This window comes from Bacillus rossius, chromosome 6 (assembly GCF_032445375.1).
Source record: "Bacillus rossius redtenbacheri isolate Brsri chromosome 6, Brsri_v3, whole genome shotgun sequence".
NCBI lineage: Eukaryota > Metazoa > Arthropoda > Insecta > Phasmatodea > Bacillidae > Bacillus > Bacillus rossius.
This window is the reverse complement of record NC_086334.1, coordinates 44,865,458-44,891,206: the sequence shown is the minus strand read 5'-3', so window position 1 is coordinate 44,891,206 and position 25,749 is coordinate 44,865,458. Positions and strand designations below refer to the sequence as shown.

General features: G+C 37.8%; 1 protein-coding gene across 1 annotated transcript in view; it reads left to right on the top strand.

Annotated features, from left to right (window-relative positions):
• Positions 1 to 25,749, top strand: part of LOC134533434 (sclerostin domain-containing protein 1-like) — a 166,462-nt gene that overhangs the window by 80,012 nt on the left and 60,701 nt on the right. Inside the window, exon 2 of the mRNA XM_063370957.1 lies at positions 1,733 to 1,862. Coding sequence (XP_063227027.1) covers positions 1,742 to 1,862 — 121 coding nt within the window. The 5' untranslated portion in view covers positions 1,733 to 1,741. The remainder of the gene's footprint in view (positions 1 to 1,732; positions 1,863 to 25,749) is intronic.

Here is a 25,749-nt window from a genome sequence, read left to right as displayed (position 1 = left end):
TTATACTTTACCAACCGTATTTATAATATCACTCTAGTCCTTTTATTATTTTGTTTATATTAATATTTGTATGCAAAATTAAAGATAGTATTTTACTACGCCGTGTAAGTATAACTTCTACGCGCGTATATAAATACACATCGTTTTCGTAGTGCATGAAGTGGATACAAGTAAAGAAATGTAAACTGGCGCTCTTCTTAAAATGGAGCCCACGTCACTTACCATATCTGGAATACGCTCGTTCTAATTGCAATCCACAGTAAGAAAAGTGGCACAAACCATCACCAGAAATAGACTAACGTGATCTAATTCCCCTTACATGGCAGAAAACAGTAACTATTCGTATTTAAATTTGTATAACAGTAACAGATTTTCATCTTACCACGTGTAAGGGAATCGTGGAATAACGATTAGACTGACTGACTGACTGACTAAAAAGTTTTTATTCGAGTTCAAATTCAAACCATTTTTAAAAATCAAATTTAACTATATATATATATTTTTAGTGCACGTGCCTTATCACGAAAAAAACAACTTTTTTTTCACTTCTTAACCTACAAAAACGGTTTGAAAATAAACAATTTAAGAAAGATTTGTAAATCAACAGAATTTTTTAGAAGATTTTTTTGTAGCCTGGATAATTTTTAAACAAGATAATCACGTAAGTTTGCAAAACATATATGAGTGGACTTTTTTATCAGGTAACTTTATCAACTTATAGCCTATAGTTTACTGCTGAATATGCTTCCATCAATTCTGAAAAGAATAAATACGGGTAGTTAGTATTTAATAGTATATCCGGCCACTGGGTGAGGTGCAGAGGTATCGCCATGTTAGAATCCACTATTTTGTTGACCTTGAATCTCTAAACTCGCAATGATATACTCAAAAGACCCAAAAAAATAACTCAAAAATTTCAATTTTTGAAGGAGGGAATGCTCCGTTTTTGAGGGACAATTTACCGTTTTGGCCCCCAGAAGTGTCAGTGACTTTAAATACCCCCAAAGTGGCTTAATATTCACCCTTAAGAGCCACCAGTAAACGCCATCTTGGTTTCTCTTGGCTTAAAAATGATAAATCCATATAAATAAAAATGTTTGTTCGTTCGAAATCATAAATGTCCGAAAGTTCTTTACCGATTGCTTTGAAATTTTGACACAACGTTGCATTCGATTACGCGCGTGATTTTTTTATAACTATGTGACAGGTAAAAGGAAAGATAAAAATATAGATAGGTATACATATTATAAATGAATGTTTGTGTGTCCGTCTTCTGTTTGTAAAGATAAAGATAGAAAGATATAGAGATATAGAGGGAGTCATAGAGAGAGAGTATGTATATAGACATATAGAATATGTAGAGATATAGTTAGGGATATAGATTTACCTATGTATATATAGAAACATAGATACTTAGAGAGAGAGATAAAGTTATATGGAGAGATGTATGGAGATAGAGAAGATTTGTATATGTTTACATACTGCAATCTAATTACAAAAAAAAAATTGAAAGAGGCGTAGCTACGCATGCCGGGTATTAGCTAGTATTATATATATAAAATTAATTATATATTTCTAATTAAGGTGTATATTTTTGATAAAAGTGACACGTCATCGAGCTCGGAGTACTCAGTTCCGAAGCCGACGCGACGTGGTCAGTGCAGTAGGTACAATGCGAACGGACGGAGGAGGACGCGGGATCGCCGGGACGCCTGGGGCGGTGTTGTTGCAGGCGCCGGCCATGCCCCCGCGCCGCCTGCTGACGGCGTGTCTCATGGCGCTGCTGTCGACGTCGGCCGACGTCAGAGCCACCCAGGGTCCGGCCAGCAGCGCCGCGACGCCGCCTTCCTTCGCCAAGAGAGGTAGGCCCTGCCTCGCCTACCCCCTGCGCCCTCCGCCAGTGGCGTAGCCGGGATTTGTGTATGGGGGGTTGTTAAGAAGCATGGGGCCCCCCCCCGTATTAAAGCGGGGGGGTCCGCGGGTCCTCCCCCAGGAAAATTTGGATTTCAAGATGTAAAATAGTGCTATTTTTAGCAGTTTTCTGTTCTTAAATTTAAATATTGTAATGGTAATTTTTTTTATTAATTTTAATATGAAATTTGTTTGAGTGATGAATAAGAAATTAATTAAAGATTTGGTGCTAAGGGAGGGGGGAGGGGTTTGAACCCCTAAACCAACCCCTCCCCCCCCCCCCTTGGCTACGCCCCTGCCCTCCGCCCTCCCCTGCTCCAGTATCATCAAGTTTATACAAACATTTCATTTCATCACTCCCTTGAAATAGCTTGCTTCGTTTATTTTTAAGCATTCAAATGTTTGATTCTGGTGTTTCACTCGGCTATCCTCAAAAAGAAAAAGAAAAATATCTCAAATATTAAAAAAAAAATGTGGTTGCCAGATAATCGTCGAAATAATTTAATAACTTTTTTGTATGAAAACTGCATAAGTGCAAAGTCTAAATTAAGCTTTCTTCGTTAATTTTTTACATTTAAATATTTGATTCTGGTATTTCACTCGGCTATCCTTAAAAGGAATATATATATATATATATATATATATATATATATATATATATATCTCAAATATAAAAAAAAGTCTTTGCCAGATAATCGTCAAAATAAGTTTTTTTATTATTTTGAAAACTGCATCAGTGAAAAGTCTAAATTTCTACAATTCATCATGTGTGTCTAAAATAGAGTAATTTATACGCATGTGAGACTAATATTAATATTTTAAAGGGATATTATCCATTAACAAAAAATTTAAATCAAAGCAGTAAATGAAACACATTCGTAAAGTCTGCATGGAAAAATCAATTAGGTTAAGAAACAATGAACATTTAAACAATTACGCAAGTGTCTTAATCTTCAAATTTTTATATAATGTAAAAAGAAATTAATCGAAACACATATGTACCCAAAGAAGTGGGCTACAGTCCGAACTTTAAATAAAAAGGGGAAAATCAGTCTTAGCAAATACAAACGGTATTTTCTTGAACATGTTGCCTAGTGCGACCTTGAAATTTCTGATTACTGGTGTGCCGTAACATGGTCACAGAAGCATGGACTGTGCTTGCTTTGTTATCTGTGATTTTAGTTCGTATTTTAATGGTAGATGAATATTGGGCAGTTCCACCAGTCAGTGACTCTATGACAATAGATCCAAAAATGTTATTTTTATTTCTCCTAGGTCATGATAAATTTGCTATATTTTCATTTAAACAAAATGTTTGTGTTTATGACCATGGATTTTGAAATTGTTTGATATTGTAAACTTTCTCTGTGGATTAATGTTAGACAACGTGAAGTCTGTATTTCATTTATAATGTTAATAGTTTACGATGTACTATGACATTTTGGACCTATCAGGACACGACGAACCATCGTATAAGTAATATATGTGAATGACATGGTGATGATATTTAATTCTTAGTCATTTATATGTTTTACTATATACCTGAAAGAAAATAGCTGATCAATGAATTGTAATAGTTATCCAAAAGTAATTTGAATATTTAAGTGTATATCGTAATGAAGAGTCGCAATAAGTCCTAAAGTGTCCAGTTTTTCTGTATACGCCATTCCTATTGATACTATTTTAATATCAAGTTTGATACAAAACACAATATTACATGACCTGATTTAGGTTTAATTCAAAATAACTATAACTGTTGGTGAATGTTGTTAGACATTTCAAGTATAATTCTTAAACCAGCAGTCTTGTGAACAATTCTCATGCAGTTCTATCGACGGAACAACTGAAACATTTTGCCTTTTTTAAAAAATTCATTATCTTATTCGTACTATTATTATTTTGATATATATATATATATCAGTAATAAAACATTACATTTTGCAAAGACATTTGTTATATGTGTTCCTGCTGAATTAGCAATGCATAAGTTCGTACAGTCTAGATATTTTGCTTTATTTATTTCTTGTTATTTCTGCATTTCATTATATATTAATGAATTTCAACAAAAGGGGAATTATTTACTAAAATTCATTGTCAAAATTCAGGTCCAAGCTGGTGTTTAGAAATTCTTAAAGTCTGTTTTTGTTTTTATCGAAGACGTTTCATTATATAATTTAACCTTTCGCTCTGCATGTCAGATTATTCGATATTCGACGCAGCTGCTCCGGCAGCGAATCACAGCGGCGGGTGCGGAACTACGCGTGTGTCGCGTTCAGAAATTTAGTGATATATTGAACAGTGGTCCATATAATTAAAACATTTATTTATTGTGAATATTAGTAATAAAAATTGGGTTTGTAAACATTTTTTTAAGAGTGAGGTTTATGTTCCCATGTGTATAAATTATTTGCATTATAAATTTAAGCATATTTATTGATTTTCATTACTAATTAAAGTTTATCTCGATTATTTTATTAAATTAAAAAATATATATTTTTGAATACTGAGTAGTTATATAATTATTTTTTTGTTATTCCTTAATTCCAAAATAGTTAAGTTTCTTTATAAAAAGAATAATGTAGGTTTCAAACACGTGTACGTTAAGTACACGCGCCTTTTGTTTTTTGTGTGTTCACGTGTGAGTTCGCCTCGCCGAACTGCGTCTCGAAACCCGGGCCCCGCCCCGATGCCGGCGGCTGACGGGACCCCGCGCGCTTCTTCGTAAACACACCGGCGCAGCGCGGCGCGGCGCCCAGAATTCGCTCTCCCTCGCAGAGGCGGACTTCTCTGGTCGCTCGGGAGGGGGAAGAGAGCCCGCAGCCGCGCGGTAACAAGGTTGTTTACCTTCCGCCCTCGTGTTTCCGCGGCTCGCCCCGAGACTAAACCCAGGGGAGTCGGGCGCGGTGTTTACGCCCGCCAGCTGTTTACACTGAAAACGTTTCACGGAAGGAGAGGATTAGGCCGCCACGTGTGTGGGTGGCGGGCGGCCGGGCGAGGCGTGTGTTTGGAGGCTGTCCGTCAGGTCTTGCCGGTCATTGGCTCGCCAGGGTCGCCTTGCTCGCGAGCACAGCTCATCAAGGGGGACGCACCACAACGCCGAAATACCACAACGCCGAACGTACAATAACGCCGAAAACCATAACGCCGAATGCCAAATTGACCACAACGCCGACAGCTAGACAACGGCTGTGTACCACAACGCCGAATTACCACAACGCCGAAATACATTAACGCCGAAAAATGTCATTGCAGGACTGCCACAAAGGTTAGGTTAGGTAAGGTTAGCACACAAATTAATTCAGTTGTTTTTTATTTTGCTCCTGTGGCCCCTCCTCCCCGCAGCAACATTTTTCGGCGTTACTGTATTTCGGCGTTGTGGTACACAGCAGTGTTCTAGCTGTTGGCGTTGCGGTCAATTTGGCATTCGGCGTTATTGTACGTTCGGCGTTGTGGTATTTCGGCGTTGTGGTAACGACCCCAGCTCAAGTCACAATGATGAATTAAATGACGCGTCTAGCAAACCAAATGCAGAAACAACACCAACTTTGAAATAAATTTACGTCAGTCTAATTAATAACTTTAAGGGGCTCACGGTGTGCAGAGCTTCAGGGAAAACAACGCGATTTCTGACTACTCAAGATATCCGAATGTGGTCTGTTTACGAAAAGCATTTTAAGATTCCGCTGAGCGCCGACAAGTAGTTTTGTTTCTTTTTAAATTTTTAAAATGTATTTTTAGAAGAGATGTATAAAAAGGCTTAAAGACGTGTTTTCGGAGTAATTTTTAGGCATAAAACAAACCGGTGCAACTTCTTGAAAGCACTTAACTGAGGACTTGCATTACATATCTATCTTTATTTTGCCGCCATACAGTGTTACGGTTACAGCTTAAATTTTATAGTTGTCCTATGCACGACGAGAAGACTGCGAGCCAATTCAGAGGCGATACCGCGCTAGAAATACCAGCGAGTGTCGTACTTATCATTCCGCCTCACTGACACAGATACACCCCTGACTAGGCGTGCATCTTAAGGGGTATTATGCCTCACCATCTAGAAATTTCAAATATTTTGATACCGCTTGCAATAAAGGTTTTTTTTGTTTGACATGACATACGACTTAGCTCGGGCTACTTGTTGATGTCAACACTTGTGAACTGTCGTTGTTATCATGGTAGTGTTGTAGATGCTCGCGTGAAATAATAAGTTGTTTCCTCGCTGCGCCTACAGACTAGAGCCTGTTAGTAAAACGTGGTTGCAACACGGAATGGAAGGTCTGGGAGATGATATTCATGCATTGACATGCGAAAAATTGGAATGAATAGTTCGAAATTAGAAACAAAGCAAAAAGGATGGGAAAAAATCCTGAATGGTGGGGCCTAATTCCCCCCTTAGAACTGAGCAGTTACGTCCAACTGCTGAGATAAAAAAAAATCCCTCATGTATGTAAATATAAATTTTCACAAGTTTCTATTAGGGATGGGTTGAGTACACATTTTTATCGATTCCGATACCAGTACCGATTCCTAAATTTCGATTCTCGATTCCGAGTCATTCCAGTTTTCGATTCCTGGTAATTCTGGTCACATAATTAAAACTACTTAAGAATTGAATGCATTACATAATGATAATAACATGTATAAAGGATAATTATAAACTTAGGATGAAATGTTGAGGGTTGTTTTTTTTTTTTTTTTAATTACCAGTGAAGCAGCATCTTCACATAAAGTTTGTTTGCTAGTAAGTACTAGGCTGTGCACAAAGAAGTTCAACATTTAGACAGGGTTATTTAACAGGCGATAACGCTGATAACATAACATCTTTGTTCAAAATGGGTTCAAAGGTAGCACTATTTTTTTCTGTGGTACCTTTTGACTTAGTTGGTGACAGTGCTGTAAACAAAAGTTTGTTTTTCTTCAAAGACTTATTTTTTCTGGTAGTAATGTGTGCCGGGATTTCAAATGCTTCATTAAATTGGTTGTAGATTTATAAGTACCGCTCCGTGAAATTTGCGCACTACCATGATTACAAATTGCATATTTGTCATTTTCACTATTGATGCGAAAATGTTCCCAAACTTTAGACATGTTGATACAATATCAGACCATTCGCATTGTAATTTGAAACGACAGTCGGCGAACATTTTTTTACTAACAAACTAGCAAAACACTTGAAAATAGTTTTAGCAAAACAATATTTGTGCCAAATAAATAGCATAAATGCGAAACAATTCACAGTAACCTCAATAGCACGACGGTGAATTACGCCGTAATTCACCGTCGTGCTATTGAGGTTACTGTGAATTGTTTCGCATTTATGCTATTTATTTGGCACAAATATTGTTTTGCTAAAACTATTTTCAAGTGTTTTTCTAGTAATTATTACGGTTTTCCTTTGCAAGAAATAAACACGAGCCTCTGTTGGCGGTATGGCCAGAGAATTCTTTATTATCGATTGTTGCTTTCATTATACAATTTGTCCCGTACGCAACGAATCGATACGTTTCGACTTGACTTTATATTTTATGGCCACCGGAGATTTTGTGGAGGCCATCATCCTTGAATGGCTCACAACTAAAATGGTGACGACACGTGATGTGATCTCGTTTCATAACCGTCACTTTCTTCACAAAAAGCAATGGACTTTTCTTAACTGCAAATAAAATTAATAACCCTTTTTACAATTTATTTACGTCTAATACATGAGTGAGGAATAATGTTCTTCGATCGTGGAGTTTTAATTAAAGGTTAAACATGCCCGGTAACATTGTTTTTATTTATTTTTATTCGTATAAAATTAATATTTAATAATAATGAGCATTATTAGGAATTTTATGCGCATACGGCAGGTAAGATATATTAAAATAAGTAAGTAAAGTTCAGACGAAAATATATTACTACTGTATTTTCTTAACTTCACCGATTCCTAACCTACCTTGCCCTTTTTTAGTACCCGATACTGAGTACCCAAATTTTTTAATAATCGGTGGTATCGAGGAATCGGAGAATCGAATCGACCCATCCCTAGTTTCTATTCAACTTTAAACATTCCAACCTTTCAAATATTTACTTCAAAATGTATTCTTTTCAGTGAAGTAACTTTGCTTTGTTATTTATGGGGAAAAAAAATAGTGCGTGGAGTCCCTCCGCGCGGAAGAAGTGAAACTTCGTAATGTGGAAATGAAAATAGGAAGAGGTAGAAATTGATTTTTAGTGAAATCATATTGTATCAAATCAAACTAAAAAAAAAAGTAAATTAAATAATGAATATTATAAATTAAAATAGAACAATAAAATAAAACAACAAGTACGTATTTCAGCTAATTTCACGACACTCACACTGTTTACTTCGCTGCATAGCAAGAATACCACGCGCATGTGCTTGGAATATTGGACGCTACTCGTTGCTAACGCTCGCGCTGGCCTGTAACAGGTATACTACGCGCATGCGTTCGAGTGCCACGCATTCACTCTCGCTCTGTCTCTTTCTATTCCCCCTCCCCAGGAGCGTTGAACGTTTAACGCAACAGTGCTTTCATACCCCCTCCATGGTAGCGTTAAACGTTTAACGCAACCTTGTTGGAAGTCGCATTAGAAGTTTCACTTCAAAAAACCTTAGCACTTAATGACAGTCCCACAAGCTGTGGTTGTGAACGGCATTCCGCTGCCTGGTGCTAGCCTGGGGCCTAGCGGCAGTCAGCAATGCCGCCCGGGACCACTCAGCAAGCAGCTATTCCGAGCGACTGAGTGATCCGTCTTCCTTAACGTCTGACTCGTGTACCTTGACCCAGATTTCAAAGTTCTCAAAAAATATTTAACCATTGGTACCCATTTCTCAAATTTCACTTTCAAAGCTACATTTTTTTCTGATTGTTTACGAACAGTGACGACCACAAAAAAGGTTGCTTACAAACATAACGAAACAAACAGTGAAAGAAGTACACGTAATGGTACTGTTTTCTAAAACTGTCAAATTTGAGGCACTATTGAGACAACAGACGAATGCGTTGAAATTTGTTTTTTTTTTTTTTGCGTCGAATTACTACTTTGAGTCAAATAAGTTTTACAAAAATAAGTTTTCCAGTTGTAAACAAACGTCCACGACATTGTTTACTTACATCAGATGAATTTAACAGTCCTGTTGGCAAAAACTATTCCAAAAAAAACATGGGCGCAGATCCATTGGGAGCGGGGAGGGGGGTTGCAGCTTGGAAGGGGTCCCTCTGGATTTAGAAATCCCCTCTCTTCAAAATCGTAACTGTGAAATGGAGATGGTAAATTTCATCCCCTCCTGGGAATCATACATATTTTCGCCCATGCCTAAACCTATGTTGCCTCCGTACGCGCAGAGGCCATGTCACTTCGTGTTAGATGCGGGATGCGACATCATGGGCTGTTTTTTTTTTTTTAATTTTTTTTATTCGAGCGTTTTTGATGTCCTGCTACACTCATGATGCTAACTCGGTAGCCCTTGGGCTGGAATGTTAATAAAGATGGTGAAACAAAAATCACGGTTTATAGCTCCTCTTCATTACTTTCTGTCCTTCTTCCTGTTCGTAATCATGTGTTTGACAAGCCGTCCTTCCTGTTGCTTCTCGAGTTTCTTTTTTTTCTGCCTTTATCTCTCTCTCTCTCTCTCTCTCTCTCTCTCTCTCTCTCTCTCTCCCCCCCCCCCCCCCAATGCCGCCTCCGGCTGCGTAATTTTGGCAATCTATGGAATGAAAAGTCGTAATTGAAACCATTCCGAAACGTATAATTTGTTTTCTATTTCAGTACTGTAGGATGTTCAGTGCACTCGGGAAAGGTAATCCGTTCCCGTTGTTATTCACATTGCTGTAGGCTGTGCGTGTCTGAACATGTCGCGACCTGTCCCTGGCCCAGCGCTGCGGTGATTCAGCCATTCTAGTGCGCTTGACCTGTGAGCTTCACACCCACGTTGAAGGCGTTACCTAAGTGTGATCTGTGGGACTTCTTCCTATTTATTGGTCCACTTATCGTTTGTTTATCAGCCACCACGGCTATAAAGATACTATTGAAAAGGTGAGTATTTTTTTTATTAAGAATAATACTCATTTCAATAATTTATTGAAGGTCTTAGTTCAGAGAACCACCGAGTACATCTTTGCTGGCTGTACTGGTATTAAAGCTTTATCTTTTGTGAATCGAAATATTACAAATATATATTTATGATTTTTTTATTTTTTTTTACAGGGAGTTGCAATCAATTTTCTGAAGAGCACTTTTCGAGATGAGGGTTAAAAATGTTTAAAAATCTAAATCAGATGCTTTGATTGGTTTTTTTTTGCAAGAAATAGGTATTAACAGCTCTTAAAAGTGTTTTAGTGTGTTTAAAAAAGAAACTAAACACATTTTGTCAGACATTAAACAGGAAATTGGGAATAATGGGGAGACATAAGGAACGCTTTCTTCATAAAATTTCCTCGTTTATTAGTGGGAAAATTGTTTTTTAATGTTGAATTTAAAAGATCCCGTAAGTGTATTCGGCCGCCAACAAAGTCGTCTATATATTTGTGCTCCTTTTACTAAAAGACAAAATGTTAACCACCTTCTGCAGTCAACCAGTGAAGAGTTGAGTTTGGCTGTGGTGGTTGAGTAAAGGAAGAAAGGGATAATATATTCGGCAACAACTGTAAAAGAACTTTGTACTGCATCACCAAATAGCATTACAGTTATAAAGAAGTTCCGGAGGTCATTACGTCAAAATCCAGCACTTGCATTAATGATATACATAAACATAAACTACTACGATAACAAGCTGAAAACTTATATTGTAAATTTTATCCATTGTATTTTGAAGTGAAACATTCAAAACATTTATTTTATCCCCAAAGTGTTGTAGTAACATAAATATCGGCAGAAATACCCGCGCAGTCGCTTGTTGATCGCAAAATTTCTCCCTTGTGCCAAATTGAAGAGGTCAGCGAGAAAATGCATTTATCAGAAAGTTACTTCGATTTCAACAAATTCATGAAATGCGATTGCGAAGTAATGGAACAGAATCGCTACAAAAATGAGTTTTCTAAGGGACATTTAAGTGATGAAAATTTGTTCTGTATATCTGTGGTTCCTTTTGCAAATGAACTGTGATGAGGACAGTTCGACAAATATAATTTGCAAAAATCCCAGCCCATAGCCAACTTAATTTCTGCAGAATTAAAATAAAAGATAAATATTTAAATATAATCCCTTACACTCACAAACATTGTTCTTGACACTTGAATGTGAAAATGCCTGTAACAAGTTCGTACATTGGTATTTTGCATGGTAGGCGGCAAAGTTTGCAATGCCGGGAGCTTCATGTTCGTCTGCTTAGACATGTTACCTATGTGGTGCCAAACCGAACGAAATGAAAAAATGAAGCATCATATAAGAATAAAAAAAATTCCTTTGGTAATTTAACACTTCACTTTCGGATTAGGCTGCTTAAATGCACGGTTCATATTTCATACCAGCTCGAATAAAAAAAAAAGCAAGCAATGGGCTCTGGAAATAAATAAAATATTTGTAAGACGAAAAAGTATGTCCAGTATAGATGCATATGTTTCAGGCATCTATTTGACATGCCTAACCAGCATAGCAGCAGTTCAAATGAAGGCAACTCTGCGTACAAATTTTGTAAAAACCCTGAGAAAAATGCAGAAATAACTGAATAACCGAGTGAATCTGGATTTGATCGAACATTCAGAAATAATATTTGAATGCATAAATTATGGATGAAAAAATTAATTTTGATAAATTTGAAAAAAGTACAAAAGAGAACACAGATCTATATTTACAAAAAATACAGTTGGTATCCATTGCCTCTAAGCCTTTAAATAAAAAATGTTATTTCGGGGAAGAGACATGTATTTTGCCCATTGGACAATATCCGGAAGAGCACAAGAAGCCAGGAATAAACACAAGCGCTTTCACTGTCCATCCACATACTACATGATCGTTCCTGCCAGGGCTGATTTAGCACGGAACACGAGGATCGATTGTGGTACAAGCGCCGTGGTAACGGTACGTCCATCAACCCTGTGAGATATCCGCCGACGACAATTGCAGCTGGCGGTGGTAAACGCAGACCGGAGACCGCCCGCGACGGACGGTGGCGTGTTCCCGGTCTACGTGCACCTTGATGAGGGGCACCGCCTGCCCCCGGGGGACCCCACGCGACCGACTTGTCACGTCGACTCTGCCAGGGGCCCCGGAGGGGGGGGGGGTCCGTCACAGTGGGCCGGCATTCCTGGGCCGACTGCCCCGCTAAGTGGTTCGCATTCTCCCCTGCGGGCCGGTCGCCGCTGGTCGCCTTCATAAATCATCGTCGTCTCTCCGATGCCCCTTACTCCCCTCTGCCCCTCCCCCACAAACCGTCATCCCCCCACCCATCGTTCACCATGATGCAGAATAGCTCGGGAAATTAAAAAAAAGTTAAAATTATTTTTGAAAGCTGGATTTTCGCAAGTTGGTAAAGTCGACCATGCTTACAACTACGGAATGGAAAGATTCGCGGGTTCAATGACCTCCGGGAAGGACTCAACGATCCTCTTGCGTGCTAGGGCAAACGTCGCTTGTTCATTGGCTGCTGACTTGCGAGGCGACTCAACTGTAAATCGGCCAAGACTCCTCCGGATTAACTTTAAACCAATGCCAGATGAAGCACAGTGGTAAAATAATTTGAATTTTAGCGTATCACGAAATAAATCCGCGGATTTTTTTTTTTACTCTACCTATAAATTACCGAGCATTTACGCGCCCTATAAAACAGCTTCCCATTAACGCAGTTACTGCCAAGGCCGACGGAAACGTCTGTGAAATATTCTCTTCGGACGAGGCAAATTCAGGCATTTTCCCCGAAAGCCTGAAGTACATACGTTAAGTTTTATTTTATGTCGGTAATAAAAATAAAAAATTACGTTTTTTTTACAAAAATTAAGGGCCCAAAATGAAGAAAGCACTTTGATAAAAATGTATTTTTCTCTTACTTGCGTAATTTATTAGTTCGACGCCAGAGCAGCCCGAGAGTCGCCACCATCTTCGGTGGATCGTCGTGTGAGGCGCTGTCAGTGACATCCCACTCCCACTTCCAACTACTCCCCTTCTCCCTTCTCCCTTCTTCCTTCTCCCTTCTTCATTTTTCTCCTTCCCACGCGCGCCTAGTCCCGCGCGAACGTCAGCTTGGCGATCAATATCTCGGCCAGTTGTTTGTTTATTCATCCTGGTGTTACGTCTCGGTCGACAACGAGGTCACGATAGCGCCGTGCGAGTCCAGGCAGCTGGGGAAGGAAACTGCGCGGGCATTTGCTTGGAAGCCACTTCGGAAGGAAAAAAATCACCCTTCGGGATAAACCAAAATCATGGATCATGGGTCGGGATTCGAACCCGTGTCCTTTCGAAAGCGATTTCATTGTTTAAGGCCGGTTTATAAACCACGCAACACGCAAACAGTATATAATAATAAAAATATATACGTTTTCAAATAACCGGTGTGAATTACATATGACGCAAAAACACAACTCAAGCATTGTCCAACTTTTAACTTCTTCCAATACGATTTGCGTTTCCGCCTTCTATATTATTTGAAGTGAAGTGTTCCGAAGATTTTTAAAGACGCAGATGTAAAGAAGGCTACGACGTTATTGCTTACTAAAATATAGTAAAGTGAAATAAAATTTTGCTTTTAAATAAAGTTATTTCGAATTTCACACGTTTCCGGTAAAAAAAAAAAAAAGATTATGAAAAGAAGCCGGACAAAGACATTAATTGTTACAGATTCAAGTTGTAGGTTGATTGACGTCTTTCGATTTGCGTGCTTTATATAACTACCATAGCTTTCTTGAGTTTGTTGCGTTGCTGCGTCCTTGTGCTCTTGCTTTTCTTGCGAAGTTTGTAAACTAAGCGTAAATAATTATACACACGGGGCTGTTTTTGTCCGCTTTGGGCAGGCTTCTTAATTCACCAGTGAATTCACTGACGTCGTCAGTAACTACACAATAAGTGCTGTGTTAAGACGATGTCTGATGGAACAGAGGGTGACTTGTCAAGTAGCTGTATTCGGAATGCCTGTCCCCCTACGAAACGTGTTCCCGAACGCTAGTATATTCTTACATTTTTATTAGAATCGTCCAAACGCTACAACGCTCAAGGCTTTATTCACATGTAATTCGCTCTAGGAGAGCGATAAAAGAAGCCATCAACTACCGTCAAAAGCAGCACCTCTTATGTTGCCCTTGAGGGACCTGCCTAGTCAGGGGTTAGTGTTAATGAGGCGGGATGATAAGAGCGACGCTCGCCGGTGTTTCTAGCGCGGTGTCGCCTCTAAGCGCAAGGCTGTGGACTGGTGCGGTCTTCTCGTCGTGAATAGGGCGACTGTGAGATTTGTGTGGTAACCTAACCATAGCATTATATGGCGGAGAAATGAAGATAAAATTTAATGCAATTCCCTTGAATGGTATAATATTTAAATTTCTGTAACTCAATCCTGAATTACCCTACTTATTGATAACAACTTAAAAATAATTTTAAAACAATACTTGGGGGGGGGGGGGGTTAATTTCTATGCATAACTTATGCAGAAAAATATTTTATTAAGGTAACTTGACTATTCATCGAGTAAAAAAAAATGTACTATGCCAACTAGGCAAATTATTTAAAAATATGTCTCATTTGAACCAAATTTCAAAATGGTACAACACTGGAATTATTTTTAAGTAATACTATCTGTGTTTATTTTCAAAGTGACCACTACGCAATTTCGGCTACGCGCAGGCACAATGAAGTTAAACAGTCAGGGTAGTTAACAGTTAGGCATATAACGAAGTTAGAAAAAAAAATACGGTTAAGCAGAGCGCTTTTGAAGGAAGCTAACAGACCCGTGCTCCTTTATCTAGAGTGTTCTTAGAAGGAAGGTGTGATCGACCCGTCTGACCTCAGCGTAGCGTAGCGCGCACGGGGTCATGAGCCCCGATCCTTCAGTGCGACGAGTCGACTGTCAGGCCCATGTTTCACGGAGGTACGAGTTTGTTTTAGTAACGTTTCTAAAAAAATAACAAAATACTGTTTTCCACAAAGTAACGAGTAAATGATAATCACAAGTGAATACTTACATGAAGTTTACAAGTAAATCAAGCGCGTATTCATAAACTTGTCCTGGGGGGGGGGGGAGGTGTGGGTGGAAGTGTGATACAAAATCCTTAAAAAAATCTATCATTCCCATAAATAAACTTTAAAAAAAAGTTGAAAAGCAAACGGCAGGCAAATATGTTCTATTCCCCCCTCCACCTCCCCTTGAAATTAAATTCTGCGTACGCTCTTGAAGTAAATTGCTCGTTGCTGGCAGTTGTACAGCTTGTTAGTAACAAGTTTTAAGGTGCCAAAACTTGTAGTTGGCAATTTTAACTGATCATATTAGTCTCCAAGACTTGGAAGGTAAGTAGTCATCTTTACGAGTGACAAAGAAACTAGGTTTTGTCAAAGTGACGTGGTCTAGTTAAGGTTCACTGTAAAATATAACATAAGGTAAGATAGTTAATGCAAGGCGAGTTAGGTAATGCAGCACATAATTTTTGAATAAATTAGGCTACGCGTGTAAAACTAACCATTTAAGTTTTCATATTTTGCCACAAAAAAATCACGAAAATAAAGTCCATGCTATTTCGGGTGCCACTTAACCTACAGTAGCTTTTTTGTCATAATTGATTTTCTTTTCAACATTTTTGAAGTTATGCTTTTAAGGCGCGTCATGAAAACATGATAGTGAATTTTTACGATGAACGCGCACCATGCAACGAAATTCTCACATGATGAAAAAGAGGCCACATACGGAAAAAAAAGCCCCATACAAAGAAAATTTATATATGTGCTTTCAAATCTTTTACTTTAATGATTGATATTGAACAATTATTCATATAATTTAAAAAAAATGTATTTGTTGCGAATATAAGTGATAGAAATTGCTGTGTTTATAAACTTTTTAAGTGTATGTATAATTTGTTTGCATTATAAATTATTACATGATTATTTAATAAATAATTAAATTTAACAAAATTAGAGTAAAAATTCAGCATATGTATTTATTTTTATTGTTAATTAAAATTTATCTCGATTTTTTTACTAAATTGAATAATTAATTTTATACTCGTATGTATTAGTATTGAATACATAAAACATTATAATAATTATTTGCATGTCAAATTAAAGTTAGTTTTTTACTACGCCAAGTAAGTATAACTTCTAACGCGCGTACATAAGTACACGCACCAGTTTTTTTTTTTACTTTAAAGAATTGGAAAATGAAAATGAACAAAAACGTTTGGTCATGTTGGAATGTAGGTGAGAATAATATTTTTTTAATAAAAGTTGCGATAGTTTTTGACCTATTTCATTTCATCCAAATAAATGTAACAACATTTAATTTATATTGAAAGGTTATGTTTGCTTTAATTAAGGTATACACTTGTAACTGAAACTTGTTGCCGACTCTTGTTAGGACACCTGTTAAAAACGAGTTTTGGTATACTTGTTACAGCCAAATAAATTTTTTTTAAAAGACATGTGAAACACTTGTTCGTGGCAATTTGTTATTGCAAGTGCTTTTTTCTTACAAGACTTGTACCTTCGTGAACCAGCAGCCCCAGGTGAGATCGCGTCAGAGTCGATGTTATGACGCACGTCGGAGAGTTTGAGCCAGTCCCAGCTCTTCTCGTAGCTGCGCGTAGTTCGTAAACCCCACGGTTACGGGGAGGGGGGGGGGGCACATCACGAGTTATATAGTCCGTTTCACGCTTATATTGCCGTACAGAGTAAATTACGAACACTGTTGCCATATTTATACTACCCGGTTTGTTAAAATTTAATTATTATTTTTCATATCATTGTTAATCATAATAAGTTTTAATATATTTTTTTAATTATACTATTGATTGATTTTTCTGAGACCATGGTGTATATTGACAGTATTATTACAGTTGTAATCATTCCGACGGAAAAAAAAAATCATTGAATGCTAAACACCTACTATTGTTTCTCTGGATAAACTATTTGTAATAATCACTATTAATAACAAGGCGTTCCATGAAAGTGTGTGCATTGCTGAAAAGAGCCAAAACTTCTTAAAATTAAATGATATAAGCAAAATGTTAACAAAAACTGTTTAAACCTAGACGTCGTCTTTCAATTACATCTCCTTGGAAATTAAAAAAAAAAAATTGAAATTATCAGATGATGCTCTTGATGAAATACACCAGAAAAATGTTTTACCACAACTGTCATTCCAAGTTTATCTTAAAAAATACCATTTTCCGATACAATAAACATATTTTCATTACATTACAAAGCTTTTTCTGAAACGTTTGCGCTCTGTGATGTACATCTGGCAAAAGAGCACAGTGAAACAAGGACAGCGCTAATAGCAGAAATGGTGAATCGGAAAGATAAAGTAAATGCACATTGAAATGCACACTGCAATCTAAGGATGAGATGCGCTATAGCAGGGCAGTCGTTTTGAACAACCCTTCGCTGACGACGCTACTCGTACCTTGATGTGGCGCGAAGAGAAACGCAGAGCTTTATGGATCAGTCGTGTATCACAACACGTTCAAACATCCTGCCGTTTAGTTTGGCTTCCATTGCAATGTAGACCCGTTGCTAATATACGTCTTTAAGTGTAACTTTTTATTAACTCGTCAGTATTGTATATTTCTGTTATTTTTAAGATAATCAATGGAGTTTAATTTCTAATTAGATTTTTGAAAATTAAGATTCTTAATCATAAAAATAATGTAAAGATTCTGTCCCAAATAATTACTTTTACTTGTTTTTTTATAGCAGTTAAGCGTTCTTGTTTGGTGATCGAGTGGGCTTGTGGGTTCGTTTCCCTGTGGGTCAAGGACGTTTGCACCCTTCCTCCAGTCTGAATAGGATTATATATTATACTGGTACTTAATCTCGGGCTGCAGTTAAACTTACCGGCAGAACGATTGGCACCGACAAATAGGCCTAAGCACTCTAAAATATTTTAAAATCACAGCAAAAAAAATAGCGTGTTTTTTATTTTATTTAGAAAACAAAGTGTGTTAAAGTGTGGCGGAGTGGAATGAACAAATAACTTATAACTCTTCGAAGTTATTTCCGTGTGATTGCATGCTGTGCAATGAACACGTACGTCCCCGGACTCGGGTTGACGTTCCCGCGTGCCGGTGAGTTTTCTCCGGGTACTCCCGTTTCCTCCACCCGTTCACATCCCGTCATTGCTCCGTCAGTATCTCGCCACCTTCGTCGTCTCTGAAGACTCTGATGTCCATTTGACACGTCCCGACAATACTCCGCGCGCCTAACTGCTCTGATGAGGACATCTGTGCGAGGGCTCTCCACCCTCTGGCTTGGGCCAGACATTTGTTAGCCTGTCAGCGTGGCCTCTTCAGGTATGAGTATTAGCATTGTTAGCATTGAGTATATATAATGAGTTCACAAATAAATCCCTTCGTCTGTTTCGACACATCTGCACATACTGAAAGTGCACCAACCACTTATACAGCTGTTGTCATTCAACCTGATTCCTGTGCAATGCCCGAACAACCGGTTGAAGCTTCATAATCTTCATAATATATTCAATGATATTAAGAACGAAACGAAAACACTTTAAGAGAATACCTATCGGATAGCTACATGATTTGTGTGCGAAAATCTGTTTTTTTTTTTTTTTGTCATTCTATTCCAATAGATGAATGATAATTTGCTCAGTACCAACATTGCATTAGTAGTTTAAACTTTACGATACCAACATCATGACAATGAAGGCAAAAAATCTTTCACTATCGATTTTTGATAAAAATTTAACCTCACGTGCTTCAAATTTTCACGTATAAAAATAAAAATGTTTGCCACCAACTAAAGAAAAAAAAGCAAATCTTAACCAATTGTAGTGACACGCTTCGGGCTGGGTTATTTGTCACAAGCTCGCCTGTGTAGCTAGCGCACAGCTGCCAAGTATAACTATGTCCCTAGCTTATTTTATTGATCCCCTTTTTGAGGGCAATGAACTGAGAACATGTCAAGGGAAATGGCAACTGAAGATATGAGGATTTCACAACCAATCGCTTCTCAAACTGGTTATTTTCTTTCTCAAGACGCTGTCGGTGCGTGCTTGTTTACATATTTCGAAATGTTTCTGATATTTGCGCCGGCCGGAGCACAAGTTTTATGGTGCTAGTGGAAGTGTCCTTCATATCTTTCTTCCGTCGCTTTATTTTATCGGCCATTGCGCAGTCAGTTGTTGGTGTCTGTGCCATTTCCCTCGTCTCGCGTATTTTACACCCGTGTTTGTAAACAGTTTTAGCTTCGCGCTTTCTGCGGGCAGGATTCAAAATGGCTGCCCGTCTGTCTCTTGGACTAGGTGATGATATAGACTGATTCTCGTCCTCTGCGCATGACTTTAAATTCGGCCTACGATTGGACACAATAGCTGTTCGAATTCAGCGTATGTAAGCAAAGACACGTATCAAAGGGGTATCCGAGAAGAGGAAGGGAGGGCAGTTGCCCCACGCGTTTTTCCAAAGTGGAGGGAAAATAAATTAAACTGCTGTATTTGGAAATTTTGGAACTAATACAAAATATTGTTCAACAATTTTTTAATGAAAGGAGTTTTTATTTTTGTGTTAATTTTTAGTGTTTTGTGGCACCATGGAATGTCGAAAAATTTCTATAAAATACAACCACACACAGAAATATAAAATTCACATTTTCATATAAGCTTATTGTGGTTACGAAAAAAAATGAATGCTTATACCTGTTATACTGAAAGTTTCCTCACATGTAATTGTATTAAAAATTTGTTCCTGCATTTTTTATTAAAACTTTTTGGAACCTGATTTAATATAACTTTGCTACTTTGGAGGTTAAATTTATACTCTTGTATAAATTGACCTATACGTTCATACAGTTATAATGTCAACATAGTTGTATAAATTCATTTTTCATATGGTTTGTAAGCTGTTGTGTTTTGTTACTACTGTGTAGATATTGCAATGTGTTCTATTGACATAATTCTTGGTATTATGCATGTTTGTTAGTCATGCATGTTTAATGGGTGTAACACTGGAAAGTCATTTACACATAAAGACACAGCACTGGCATTTGCCTGAAATAGGAATGAAACAATTATTTAGATACAAACCATCCCACAAAATTTGAACAAAATCATATTGCAATCAAGTTATAGTTTCATATAAAATGACAAATATACTTAGTTCATATTTTTTAAGGCATCAAAATACTTTTGCCTTAGAAAAATAAATTACCCAATGAGGCTTAAATTCCCCATCGACAAGCCTCCAAGAAGCCCCTTGAGGGTATCTTTGACTTTGACCTTTGACCTTGACAATAAACTTAAAATTCTGTTAATTTTTGACCAAAATTTTAGAAAAAATCACCAAAAAATAATAAAATTGTTGACTTCAAACGTTTAGTTACTTAATCCATTTCAGTCCATGGTTAGATTCCCGGCAAGAGTAAACATGTAATTTAATAAAAATGTTTAAAAAATTCTTAATTACAATTTAAATAAAATTTTAATAAAAAATCTTGCTTACCTCACACTTTGCCATCTTGGATTCTAGAACGTTGCAATTTTCGTTACGGTAACCCGATCCAGACAGTTGTAAGATCTTTTGGATTGTGAACCATCATTGTGTACTTGATTAAATGTGAATTTATGTACCGTATAGCTATCAGATTATTTCCCAAAACACAGATACGATCAGCAACGCTCAATGGCATGTTTTTCATTATGGTATACCTGGCTGCTTGCGCACTGTCGTACTTGCGTAGTTGTGTACTTGCTCACTCGCACACTTCAGCAAAACACACTCGCGCACCTGTACACTCGCATTCACTCGCACACTTGCACGCGTGTTGCACATATTATCTTCTGACGCGCGTGTGCGACTGCCGAGGGTATAAAAGCGGCGACGCCGGCCTCCGCCATAGTTCCGTGAGTTCCGAAAGTGCGAGTTGAGTGATGTGCGAGGAGGGTGAGAGATCACCCTTGAAAGTGGCGCGGCGGGACCGTGCGAGTGCGACTGAGTGGCGCGAGACTGTGTGTGTGTGTGTGTGTGTACGGGCGCGAGGTAAGGGGCGAACCATTGTTGAGCCCAGCTCCAGTGAGGAGTGCGGACTGCGGAACTTGACATATACTTAGTAGCAAACAAAACTGTATAATAACTAATTGGGCTAGCCTTACGAACCCCTTTCCCCCCTTGTAAAAACACGGTGTTACACAGTGCGCCTGCAGCAACCACGGCTAGGCTACCCGCGGACCACGAGCGCAGCTTCGTGGAGCAGCACTTGAGAACAAACGACAGTGCTGCGGATTTGAGTTCGTGGAGAGGCGGGACAAATCGGCATGCGAGTTACTTTTCCCCGATTCGGGGTGTTGAATTTTAAAAAAAATCAAAATAATGTACAAGATGAAATAAAAACGAAAATATAATTCAATTAAGTATAACTAAAAAAAGGCTAATTTTGGTTCTCTGGCACCTGCTTTTTGTGGAAAAACAGATTTGTCCTGCTTTTGCCAACAACTATAGGTAGTTGACTCAGAGCACTCCTAGTCGTTTGGAATTAACTGCGATGTAGAAATAAAAATAAATTATTTTAAAACTTTTTTTTTTACATTTTGTGTTTCCTGGCTTTAGGAAAATTTGGCTAACTTACGATCTGTATGGATAAAAAAATTCTTGTTATTATTATAAATGTCTGACGTCATTTTGAAAGTAAAAATACGACGATATTAGTATAGAAATTTTTGACAAGTCGGCGAAGCTGTATTGTGTATTCAGCCGTAGCAGGAAATCAAATATTCGTATAACATTATAAGTATAACCCTATAGTCTGCGGCGCATGCAAGAAAAAAAAATATGTTGTGCATTTCAGGGTTGCACAAAGCTAGAACAAAAAAAAATCTTAAACATGAAAATGTCAGGAGTGATGACGTAATCATCACACCTGTTGTGTCCTCCCGGCGTTTATGAGGACGACTTCTTCGGCAGACCGGTAACACAATCTATACCGTAGGCTTCCGTGGCCTGGGATACCAACCACTTCTTGGCTTCCGAGTTTTAGGCTACGGCCGTGGGAATAATGAAGTGTCCAAATTTTTCAAGCATGCTGTTTTTGCAGTTATTCTAAGGGTGGTTCCTGAAGATAGCTCACCAGTAAGGAAGGCCAAAATTGGCGCGACGTCTGTCCAGAAGCCAACAAGAAGCAAGCTTACAAAGCGTTTCGGCCTGGGTGTGTTTCCTGGTTCTCGCAACTCGCCAGATGCTGGGGTATCGGTCTCTGCTCAGCGTCTGGATGCGTCCTGCTCAGCAGACCTCGAGGGTCAGCGACGACGCCTCTGTCCGACCCAACAGCAGAGAGAGAGAGAGAGAGAGAGAGAGAGAGAGAGAGAGAGAGAGAGAGAGACGGAGAGTCGCAGACACTCGCAGACTGCTCGAGGTCGACCCGGCAGTACAGTAAATCATTTGTGTCTCTTTCTTTGTCTGGCTTTTATTTTATTTTAGGCTCAGCGCTGGTTTTTTTTACCGTGTCGATCTTTTCCCTTTTGCCTTCTCTTTCTCTCTCTCTCTCTTTCTTTCTAGTTTCGCCTTATCGGTTTATGTAAAGCGGGTCCGTTGAAGGGAAGGGGGAAGAAGTCGACGAGGACGTAGCATGCATAATCGCCGAAGCACGTGAAAGTGCAAGGGTTGTATATGGGATGGCAGACTATATATATAATACTACGAACATATCTTGCCCCAAGCAATTACTGTCTCCCACTTTATCCCATTTTTGTCACACTTCGAGGCATGTCTGTTGCACACATTCAAATGTAAGTATGTATGCATCTACGTGTAAGTAGCCTATCCAGGCTTACGTATGTTGGTACGTAAGCAAAGTGTCTTTTCTTTTTTCCCCGCCTGTGATAAAAAACACAAGTTGTTTTTAAAATAAATAGAACCTGTAACGTAAACTATTTAACTCGGTTACACTAATGTTTTACGTTGATTTAATCGGCATATTCCTCGTGCATCCAGTGTGATTAAAAATAAATAAATAAATAAACTGACTGCTCTCAACGTTTCCAAAACAAACAACTATGTACAATTGCATAAAAAAGTTAACAAAATTTTGATGGTAAATTTTTTTTCAAGCAACCAAATTGATTTTGAAGCACCTTTAAATCAAAAGAAAGTAGATTTTACTAATAATAAACTTGTTAAAATTAATATTTTTAAGCTTTTAGGAACATACAAGAAAATCACAACACAGTCATGTCAGTGTTATCGGTAAAAATCTACACGTTCCCTTTCTTCGTGTTATATTACCATTTACTTGGGGAAAAAACACAAATCTTGTCTAAAATCACACAAAGGAAAAAAAATGTGTAATTTTTTATAGTCAAACTCTTTCTCGTAAAGTTTTTTTTTTCAGTAGTTTACAAAAATGTTGTAAAGGTTAAAACTGTTTGTGGTTATCTAAAAATTAAAGATTGAATTAATGCTAATATTTATCTCCCATGATGAATTTCTTGTTACTGATTTAATATAATTATGAGAAGTTATTCCAGAAATGAGACCATAGAAGCTATTCTTGTGTGTGTCACTCACCTGTAATTAACACATAGTCACGCAAACATTTCATTATTAATACTTGCCTGATGTTTTACAAATAATATATAACATATAGATAAACCTGTGGAAAAAATTTACACAAAACGCAAAATTCAATTCTCATACAACGGGACATCCGTATAAATTTTCCTACATAAAAAAAATCCTACTTTCAGGGCGAAGCCAAGCCATAAGAACTGATCTTTGGATAACTGACTTGATACTTTCACCAGGACAGCACTGTTTGATGCTAGACGAATTTTTTTTATATAAATGTTTTCAGAAGTTAAGGTTTTTTGCAAGATTTGAAAAATATTTATCTCGCAGCTGTCGAGCTGAATGTTAGTTGACTGATAATAGACAGAGCGACAGTCTAGCTCTCTCTCTCTCTCTCTCTCTCTCTATATATATATATATATATATATATATATATATGCTTTGCGATAGGTGGTCGATAAATAAAAGATTGGCTGGTAGCTTTTGTGTGCGATAGTGGCAGTGATTATATCGCTATGTGAGGATGAAGACTTTCAGAAATGTTTCTCATAATTTTGCTTTTCACCTGGCGTTTCTGGAAAACCCATTTAATTTATACATGTGAAGTGATTTTAATTTATTTCTGCGAGGATTTGGTTTCCGATGTAATAATTCTCCCAGAATACTCCGAGGATAGTTTTATAACTGTAAATAAAAATTTAAAACAAGGGGAGGGTATATCTGTTTGCAATATTAGGGTCAATAGCGAATTTTAAGTTACAAAAATAGAGGAAATTTTAAAATGCACAGACAGTGACTGCATTGAAACTTGGAGGGGAAAAAAAGATACGAGATTTGATAACCCCGGAAAGTTAATTTTGGCTGAATCCGGCACGACAAGCCGACCAGATTTGGACCCGAATGTTCGATGTTTGGCGCGCGATCCATACATTACATCCAAGGTGAGTGTAAGTAGAAGACGGGAATGCCCGCGGAAAAAAAATGGGGGGGGGGGGGGGGAGAAGGTGTTCCCCCTGACTGCTGCCGCTGGCGCCGTGCCGCGAATGGTTCTCTCTTGACCCAGCGAGAGCTTTGTCTGTAGGGGGGAGGGTCGCGCCGGGCAGAAGGGCAGCGATGAGGCTAACTTGACACAGCCGCCGCCTTCACATGCGCCCGACCGCAGCACGTCCACATAAATTAAAAAAAAAAAAAGTGATCGACTCGCCAGCGAATTCACGTGTTCTCATTTTTGGAAATACACTCATAATACGAAACTCGAACATGAAATTTCACGTCGATAAGAGCGAAAACGATTTGGAAAAAAAATACTAAACCACGACATGGACCTGATTTTAAACAATGATTTTTTTTTTAATATTTCCCATCTTATTAAAATTCATTAAACAGTTAACACTTTATAGTTTACTTTTGGTATCCGCTACAGATGGCAGCACCGTGGTTACATATTTCCAATCGACTTTCGTTCCATTCACGAAATTACTCCTAAAAAATGTCGTAAAAGGCTAGATGAAATAAAATAAATATTTCTGGAATGAATTGAAACCATGTCATGGCGTAGCCAGTAGCATTGCTTTTAAACCTATATGTTTAAGTTCTGTAATTATTTTTATCGGTGCTGCACAGTAATGGAAAAAATTTAAACTTGGCAGCAAATAATTGAAAAAACATCAACAATACAGAATGTCCCAGAAATCAACGTGGAGCAGAGAACAGCTCATAGTCCAATTAATCACGGTTCTGAATATAACAATTTAAAAAAAAAATGTTTCGAAGTTTTTTTTCTTTCAAAAAATTTTAAATCGCCACTTTACACCAAATGTTGAGGTACTTTAACTACAAATTTTTATTACGCACACATAAATAACTCTCGTACTGATAACAATTCAAAATAAAAACATTCATGCTATATTTGGTGGAAAAAATTCTTCCCATGACTTATGCGGGAAAAAAATTTAATCGGGTAACTTTAAATACCTATTCATAAGTACTGTAAATATAACTTTGCTAACATACTAAATTATTTGCTTAAATGAGCCATCTTTTCAAATAAAGTATTTTTTACGGTATAAATAGTAAAATATACTCGAGTAAAAACTTTAGCGGCATTGCTAAGTCTGCAAAAAAAAGTTTTTTTCTTTAAAAGTTTAGTAGGTTACATCTTACTTTGAATTGTTATCAAAAGTAGGATTATTCA